Source organism: Rattus norvegicus, chromosome X (assembly GCF_021556685.1).
Source record: "Rattus norvegicus strain SHRSP/BbbUtx chromosome X, alternate assembly SHRSP_T2T, whole genome shotgun sequence".
Taxonomy (NCBI): Eukaryota; Metazoa; Chordata; class Mammalia; order Rodentia; family Muridae; genus Rattus; species Rattus norvegicus.
Genome location: NC_141554.1, coordinates 113,152,069 through 113,161,033, shown reverse-complemented (window position 1 = coordinate 113,161,033; position 8,965 = coordinate 113,152,069). Strand labels below are relative to the sequence as shown.

The 8,965-nt window shown below is 47.3% G+C and overlaps 1 protein-coding gene across 3 annotated transcripts; it reads left to right on the top strand.

Moving 5' to 3' along the window:
- The first annotated feature begins 1,687 nt into the window (after nt 1-1,687).
- On the top strand, nt 1,688-6,310 carry Tex13b (testis expressed 13B). 3 transcript variants are annotated; one of them, XM_087600726.1, is made up of 4 exons: nt 1,688-1,716; nt 1,999-2,483; nt 4,400-4,559; nt 4,853-6,310. In XM_087600726.1, exons 2-3 carry the CDS (start codon nt 2,031-2,033, stop codon nt 4,529-4,531), a joined length of 585 nt encoding a protein of 194 aa, XP_087456852.1. In that variant the 5' UTR covers nt 1,688-1,716; nt 1,999-2,030; the 3' UTR covers nt 4,532-4,559; nt 4,853-6,310. The 3 variants fall into 3 exon arrangements, with proteins under 3 accessions (XP_087456852.1, NP_001420369.1, XP_087456851.1); NM_001433440.1 differs by having other exon boundaries at nt 1,689-1,770; XM_087600725.1 differs by having other exon boundaries at nt 1,696-1,770; nt 2,585-4,559.
- The last annotated feature ends 2,655 nt before the right edge of the window (nt 6,311-8,965 follow it).

The following is an 8,965-nucleotide window of genomic DNA, read 5'->3' as shown; positions in this document are numbered from 1 at the left end:
CACTGCCTCTGCACCCCCCACCCCCTTGGAGCTGAGGACCAAACCCTGGCGCTCTACCGCTGAGCTAAACCCCAATCACACGACAGGTTTGCTTACTGCACAGGAAGACCAACAGCCTGGACCTAGCCCCTACACCCCAATGTAACAGATGTGCAGCTTGGTCTTCATTGTTTGTCCAAAACAACTAGAGCAAGGGCTAGCTATCTCCGAAGCTGTTACCCGTCTGTGGGATATGTTCTTCTAGCTGGGCTGCTTTGTCTGGCCTCAGCAGAAGAGGAAGTACCTAGCCTCACGGAGACTTGATGTGCAAGGAGGGGGGCCCCCAGGGGGCCCACCCTCCCAGGGGAGAAGGTGAGGAGGAGGAGGGATTGTGGGAGGGAATAATCGGGAGGGGGAGACTGAGATCAGGAGGTAAAGTGAATTTTAAAAGAAATTCCTCATCGCATAATAGACCTCGCTGTTTGGTTCCCCAGATTCCAGAGATGTTGGATGCGTAAACTTGTATTCACTGCAAATTACTCAGTCTATGCTTCTTTAATAAAAACGGAATGTTAACCAAGAAAAAAAAAATACAGGGTTCCTCTACAAAGACTCAACAGTGCTAGAACTCCTTCTATAGACCGGCTAGACTCTAGCCTCGAACTCTTGAGACCCACCTGCCTCTGCCTCCCGAATGTAAGGACTAAAGGTGTGCACCACTGTGCCTGGCTAATATTAGAGGTTTTTAATACATGCATATCTATTTTCTTTATAACAAATGAAACCAAAGAGAGAAGTTTTAATTCATTTCCCCTAACTACCCCTTTAAGCCCACCTCCCCCAAATAATAAATGTATGGCATTTATACTCTCCTACTCTGGTCGACCTGTCTGTTTATCTCTCTATGTTTATGGGCATTTTATCTGCATGTACGGCTGTACCAGGACACAGGATCCCATAGGACTATACAGTAAGACGTTTGTAAACCTCCAGACAAGTACTAGGAATTGAACTCGGAACCTCCGCTTGAACTCAAAACCTCAGCAGGAGCAACCAGTGTTCCTAACTACGGAGCCTTCTCTTCAACCTCCTCATTGTGCATTCTAACAGACATATAAGTACTTCTGAAGTCGGGGTAGGATTGCTACCTGCCTAATCTCGGAGAGCTTTAGTAGAATGGGAGAAATGAAAGAGACCTGATTACAAACTACCACGTGGAGGAGAGACACTGACTGTGGCGGCCATGTGGAGGTTGGAGGTGCTTTGTTCAGGGTAAAGAAATGACCACCGATTACTACGGTGGACTACGCAGATAGAGCGTCCCTGAGACAGCGCCCTCTTCCTGGGGGTAGTGCCAGAAAACCCTGTGTGGGTGCCATTTGAGTTCCTGAACATTCCATCCATACAAATGGCGTTGAGGGCATGGGATAAACCATTGCACAATGGTGGGTATGGCTTGAAACTTGCTTAGATCGTTAATTCTTTTTTAGGGTTTTTTTCTGTTTCACTGTTTCTTTCTGTCTTCAATGGGTTTCAATACTACCAACAAATAGTTATCTCTCTTTTTTTTTCCTGGTAATTAATTGCCCCTCCCTCCACCCCACACCCTCTCATACATGCATCCCCCTGCCAGTCTTGTAAGTTGGAACAGTCCAAAAGCAAAAGTCGCGAGATTTTCAACGAGACTTTGCCCTCCCACGTCCTTTTCCTTTTTTTGGGTGCTGTCGCAGGTGCAAGGCAAGTGGTCTTCTGTCTCTCTCGCCCTTGTTTTGCAGACTGGTCTTATAATAGGTACGTTCGGCTCATACTTTCTCAGGCCACTAGCTCTCAGAGAGGTGAGGGCTGGTTTGGCTTTTGTTTTGTTTGTTTTTTGGGGGGAAAGAGGGCGTGTGTTCCAAAGATTCATAGATTAAAGTGGTTGGAAAGTCACAGGGGAAGGGCAAGCTAAGGAACTGATGGGAGGGTGAAGTCCCCCTTTAGGGTGCTAACAAAGACCCACAACAGGTTCTCTTCTTCCAGGGCCAGCAAAGCCCCTAAGGCACTCAGCCACCATGAATCCCGATGATTCCACTAGTGGGTTCCGGCATGCCAAGGTGGTAATGTTCATCAATGAGCAAATGTCCAAGAACTCCAAAGGCCCCGAGTTCTACCTTGAGAACCTGTCCCTGTCCTGGGAGGTGGTGGAAGAAAAGCTCAAAGTCCTCCTGGAGAGTAGCGAGGTACCTCGCGAAGTTCAGGAAGCCTGTGCCTGGGGCAGTCTGGCCTTGGGTATTCGCTTTGCTTTTAAACAAGCCCAGTTGCAGGGGCGCAGAGTGCAGTGGCTGCATGACTTCGCCAGCCTGCACAGGTCGGCAGCACAAGGCTTGACATCAGATCTGAAGAAGCTCACCGAGCAGCAAGAAATGGAACGCAAGGAGGCAGCCTACCAGCTCCAGTTGGCCCACACCAAACTAGCAGAGGTGCAGAGAGATCGCGACTTGATGAGACTGAAGCTACTACATGCAGTAAGATTACCTCCTAACCCAATGTTAGCCCCACCCCTTTCCACCCCTATACCCATACCCCATTCCAGGAATATGTTTCAACTCTGCTCACTTCTCCCCAGGAGCTGAGGGCTGTTCCCGTTGCACAGATGCCAATCATGACTAGTGCCCCTGCTGTTGCTGTTTCTCCTGCTGCTGCTGTTGCTGCCGCCGCAGCTGCGGCTGCGGCTGCGGCTGTAGCCGCGGCCGCGGCTGCGGCTACAGGGGCACAGACAGGGCCAGAGATACAAAATGCAGGAGAGAAAGAAGCGGTGACAGCTAGTCGTACGGCAGAGTGTATACCAGAAAAGGAGATGGATGGGGTTATAGCCATGGCTGCCCCTAGGGCATCCACAGTAGCACTGGAAGGAAGCACCCCGGAGCAGCTTTCGCCTGTGGAAAAGAAAACTTATCCCCTGGAAGTGGAGGGGCAGGAGGAGGGGGGAGGCAAATCTATGGAAACACCCAAAAGTTCTGCCTCTAAGCAAATGGGTCTCAGGTCCTCAGCCTCCGCACAACCGGTTAATATCCAACTCCCTGTCTCCTTTACATATTCATATGAAAGCCCCTTCCCAGTCACACCCACCCCATCCCCACCACCAAGCACAGTCACAGAACCTCAGATGCCGCCCTACTTCATGGCCACTGACATGAATATGTCCGAAACCGAGGGCCCAACTGTGTACCTCCAAGATCCCCCTAAAGACAGTTATGAGAGCAGACCCTTGCAGCAGAGAAAAACATTTTGCATACCTGGGGATTGGGATTGCCCTTGGTGTAAATCTGTGAATCTTTCGAAGAAGGATTCTTGCTTCCGTTGTGGGAGGCAAGGCTGGCTATCCAACTCTCAGTGAGGTTTTTTTTTTTTTAAAGTAGTACAGAATAGAAATCTCCCAAATGGGAAGTTAATTTTCAGAGGTAGGAAAAGGAAAATGGGAGGGGGGTTCATGGGAATGGGAGGGAAGTAATGGGATAGGTACAGTTGGTATGGGAGGGGCAAGTTTTGATAATTTCTTTTGTATTCCAGATTGTTTGCATTCGATACCCTTGAACTGCTTCAATGCGGGGGGGGGGGTGTTTGGGTGTGCATATGTATACCCCTCCTGGTACAGCTAAATATGCAATACCCCACCCTTTTCACAAACCTAGACTTTAAAAGATAGAGCTATAGTGGTTATTCAACCCATTCTGAGACAAAAAATTTCAGGCTGGTGGACCTAAACAGAGAATCAGCTGACTGATAGAGTCAGTGGATCACTGGAAGCAGCCCATTCCTGGTCCTGGCTAAGGTAGGGAACAGAATCGGCTGTTTTCCAGACATTTTTAGACTAATCCTAGTAGGAGACTCCAGGGAGCTGACAGACACAAGGAGACACAAAGGAATTGATCAACTGGCTTCAGAGAACTCAGCTACGTTTTATACCTCTGCAGCTGTGTTACATAAAGTTCCCTTTTTACCTAGGCCACTTCTTTGTAATTTCAGAAGTTTTGAGCAACTAGATCATTCTCATATCAGCTAACTTTTCTTTTATATCTTGATTTTTTTATTTTTTTTAAACAAGGGCTCATATGGCCCAGATTGGCCTCAAATTCATCATGTGGCTGTTGCCAGATCCTCCTGCCTCCACTCCCTAAGTGTTGGAATTGACAGGGGAGTTGAACAAGTGGAGAGCAAACAGTGGCGACTCCTTTCTGCCAAGGCCCCGAGAATAAACTGGATAGGACACTTAGGTTCAGTGGGATTCTATTGGCAGAAATAGCTCAAACCTAGGGTGACTGTTCCCATGAGTGAACGGCATAGGAGGCTTGAAATTTGACAGAGTAATATCACAAGAAATTAAATGAGACCTGGGATAAATTAACCTCAGGTTTATGGTTGACTCAAATTAACATGACAGAAATTTGCCACCCCTATGAGAATCCTGAGAGACTACAGAGGATGCCAGCACCAGGTACAAGCAAGGACGTCCACGAGTATCCAGCCTCTTAACAGGACTCTTCCCCAGCCCCAGTGGGCAGAACAGATCTGAACAGGAAACTTATGCCAGCTGCTCCAAGGTGAGGCAGCTACTGAAAGTGCACAGAGAGTTTGCCAGTCCACACGGGCCAAAGCATAGTGCTAGCTGGTGGCATTCTCTCTTCCAACATGACATTATGCTAAATGGAGGAGAACGTGGATTTGAAAGACTCAGTATATTCAGAAAGGAAAGTGGAACAGAACTCTCTCAGTGGGAGGGGAGTGGTGGAGGAAGGCGGGAGTGGTGGGGGTAAAGGATAGGTGGGTGGATCAGTCTGTTTCTTTCCCTTTATGGCTATAAAGTGAGTTGAGAGGAACTGTATATGTGTTTTAGTCCTCAGGTAGAAGGAAGAAGGACTGTATCTGGACTGGACTGAGACACAAGTGGAAGAGCCCCGACTATCTCCCAGAGACTATGAACCTGGAGAACGTGAAGCTGTTGTGGCCCATGGGACACCTGTAGGAGCAGAAATGTGACTTTGGATTGTCTGTCATTGGTGAGGGTACAGTTACCTCCAGGATTGCAGACTAGATCCCTAGCCTGCAATTTTGTGAACACCCTTTGTGCTTGGTTATCTCCATCTACTGCAGGGCTTCCTACCCTCACTTCGCGTGACATCTGGATTTGGAGAGTTCTTTGCTGTGGCATAGGAGGTCCTGTGTACTGTAGGGAGTTCAGCAGATTCCTAACCTCTACCCACAATATCTCTGTCTGTGTGACCCACTCCTACCCCTTCAGTTGTGACAATCAAAACTGAAAACTGCCGCTGCATACTGCCACGTGTCCACTAGGGGGCAAAAACAACCAGAGTTGGGAACAACTGAGTTGACAGTTGAAGGGTTTAGCAGTGCTGATAAAGTACACTATCATAGAGGCTGAAGCTGGCTAAAAAAGGTTCATCAGGTCTAGTGTTTACTTTGGAAAACTCAGGGTGGTAGAAAAGTAGAAACCAAACTGCCAGGGCTGAGGAGTGAGGGGGACCTCTACCCTCTGCAACACTGGTTTCGACCTTTAATGTTTCAAGTGGTGGTGACCCCCAACCATAAAATTATTTTCATTGGCAGTTCATAACTACAATTTTCCTACTATGATAAATTATAATGTAAAATGTCTGTATCTTCCAAAGGTGACCCCTGTGAAAGGGTTTTTGACCTCCATATAGGTCACAACCCACAGGTTGAGAACAACTGCTTTACAAGGACTCTAGGCTTCGAAGGGAAGGGAGTAAAGGGAGAGCCATTTTTAAGAAAGGGTTATTCTGTCAGCCAACATTCTTGGCAAAATATATTGGATACAATTTCTAACTAGCATCTAAACTCTGATAAAGGCAGTACGAGTTAAGGTTAGTAACTTTTGGAGCAATTTCCTCGAAGATAAAACAATCCAGCCTGCAGGAAAGCTCCTGAAGACTTATTAGGAGAAACTTGAGCCATTGAAGGAGATATACAGAGAAAGCTTTAAATGGGAGAAAAAGAGGAAAATAGTCTTGTATAAGGCGTAGGAGGAATAGCCAATGGTAATAGAAGAAAAACAACACTATGAAAGGGACCATTGTTTCATGTATATGTATGTTATATGTAAATATGTTACAAATTTGTGTCTACAAAGTTTGTATTTCAGTAAGCATTGAAAAGATATGGAAAAGACATTTAGAAAAGAAAATAGGCAGGAAACAGAAGGCAGTGTGGTATCAAGGTATAGAATAGAATACAGGAAAGTTTTTTCTTTATGTACTTCTGTGTTTTGAAAGTAATAAGGTGTTCACAAAATAAAAGTTTTTTACCCGCTTTAGTTTGGAAATGCTATTTCTTTCTCAAGGATAGGAGGAAAAAAGGACAGCAGACAGTGTTATCTGGCAAAGAGGCGACCGTCCAGGGGGTAGCAGCTGACTGTGTGGGTGGGTGTTATGTTGGCAATGCACCTGCAAATGAGTGAGGTCAGGAGTCCCGGGCAGTGAAAGGAGTTCACCTTAAGGTATTAATGAATGTAAGAATTGGACATGGACGGAAAGAACATCCAGGTGCAGGGAGTAAAGGAGGACCAAACTGAAAATAAACTTAGACAATCGGAGTCCGGTGAAAATGGATTGCTCTTCTGAGACCCAAGAAGGGCACCAAACACAAAACTTAAAAAAATTATCACTCTCATTTTAGCAGGAAGATCACATACTAAAGGACAAAAGGCAAGAGGAATGAAAAGAGTTCTCAGATTGATTCATTCCTACCCATTTAGGGCTTGTAGTATCTTCCCTTTTGCTGTTCAACTATAGAATAGATAAACTGAGTCCTGGCTATATTTTTCAGGTTCAATCTTCTAGAAATGTAATGTCTGATTGTGGGGCAATGGCCCATGAAAGGAAGTCTGATCCTCAGTCTAAAGGCTTGAAGCCTCAGACATCCTGAAGGAACAGTAGGAGCTTCACCTGCTCCCAGCACTAGCCGCCTGTCACATAGTCGCAGCCCACCCCCCCATAGATTTGTGGCCATAAGGGCAACACCCCAAGCCCTCCCACATGTAGATGAGGCATCCCTAACATCTCAGACCAAGCCCACAGGTCACATAGGCTCAAGACAGAGATCTCTGTGCTAATTGAGTACCGGGAGGTCTGGAGGGCATTGCCAATAAGCTTTCCTTCCCTGACGCGCCTCCCTGCAAAAGGTATTTAATCTCAGGCTCACCATGAGAAGTGGGGTATGGTTTTATGCATCCAATTTCTGCCATGACAACACTTCAAAAACATGGACACTCTTTTCATCAAGATCAGCTGTGGGGAGCCACAAACAAAACCTTCACCTGCAGAGCCATAGTCTAATCTCCAGTAGAAGGCCTCTCTGCACTCCCAGCCACAACCACCACCAAGCCTGCTGCCCATCAAGCCAAAGACAGCAATCACAGTGGGACTAGGCAGAGCTCACCTTCCCCCTGACCCCACCCCAGGCTATACCCAGCCTGTGGACCCAGATTCCATTCTCAGCTCTTCTGCAACTCCCAGCAGAGCCTGGATGTCCAAGAACCTGAGAACCCCATGGTTCTGGCCTCCCAGGCCTCAGGACCCCCAAGCCAGATCTGGCTTTCCCACATCTCAGACTGCACTTTCCCATTCCAGAGTGGTGCCTTGGGGCTTCCCTACAGCCCAACACCCACCCTGGCAGAGCCCTAGCCCAGCAAAGGTGTGGGATAAGTGCAGTCAAACTCTTGAGTTCCACCTTCCCGAGTGGCCATGCCCAGTGGTAGAAAGGTCTCGGGCCAACACAACCCAGCATCTGTTAACCCTGGCTTTATCTTTAATACCTTAGGAGTTTAAAGCAAACTTCAACTTACTAATTTTGCAGTTTGAAATACACAATGCTTGACAGAACAGGTGTAGCTGACACATTGGCAAATTGTCCAATTTGAAGGCTCTAAAGGAGATGAAAACATACAAGTAATTTAAGAGGTGAAGGACTCTAGGGGCTTTTGCCAGCCTTACACCTACTACCTCGGGGCTAGGTTCCAACTTCCCGCCTCAGGTCGAGGCTAGGCCAGGTTCTATTCTCCACGCACAGGAACATTCTTGAATAGAAAATTCTCAGAATGTACTGACTGATGCTTGCTACCCAGTAGACTTAAAGGTCAATATGCTTAGCCAATAAGTTCAAACTAACTTGCTTAGGTAACCTGTGCCCCTAAAAAGTATCAAAACTGCTTGTAATAGCCATGAGGTTCACCTTCTAGTCACTTGTCTAGAGGGACTAATTGAAGGTCAACCCCAATGTGCTGGAAAATAAACCTGTTGCTTTTGCATAGATCTGCGTCTCGATGCCTCACTCAGGGATGCCTCAAAGGAAGTACCACTGCCCGAGGGTTGAGGGGGTGGGGGAGTCTTACATTTGGAGGCTCATCCAGGATTTAAGGAGACCACCGAGCAACTACCAACTAGACTAATCAGAGGAAAAAAGACTGAGCTCAGCAACAGACGGCAAGTGTTTGTCTGTGTTTGTCTTTTGCTTCTACTTTTGGCCCGTGAGCAGTGTCCGCTGGAAAGCCTCTGTTCTGCTGCAGTCATTTTCAGCAGGCAGATATGCCTTAATGCCATGACCATGGGGAGTCTGGAGGATGCTTCAGGCCCCGCCCCCCACCCCACCCCGGAAGGAGTAGGGAGGACTACTCTCCTTTTGGAACCCGCTAGACTCAATACCAGTCAGAGCCAACCAAGTCACCTGATTACCTGGTTTCTGCGCCTGTGTCAGGGGCAAACTGTGTGTTGATCTAGAAGAGGATCCCCCTCTTGGATAAAAGCTTTTTCATCTCCTAGACTCTCACAGGTCCTGAGGATGAAGGAGAAGAACCCCATAGAGACCAACGAGTCTATAAAGAATATCCTCCAGGACCCTTCCACAGCAGATCTGCTGCTGTTGGATCCTCCACCCCTTTAACCCCTTACCATGGTCCCAGTTCCCATGGCCC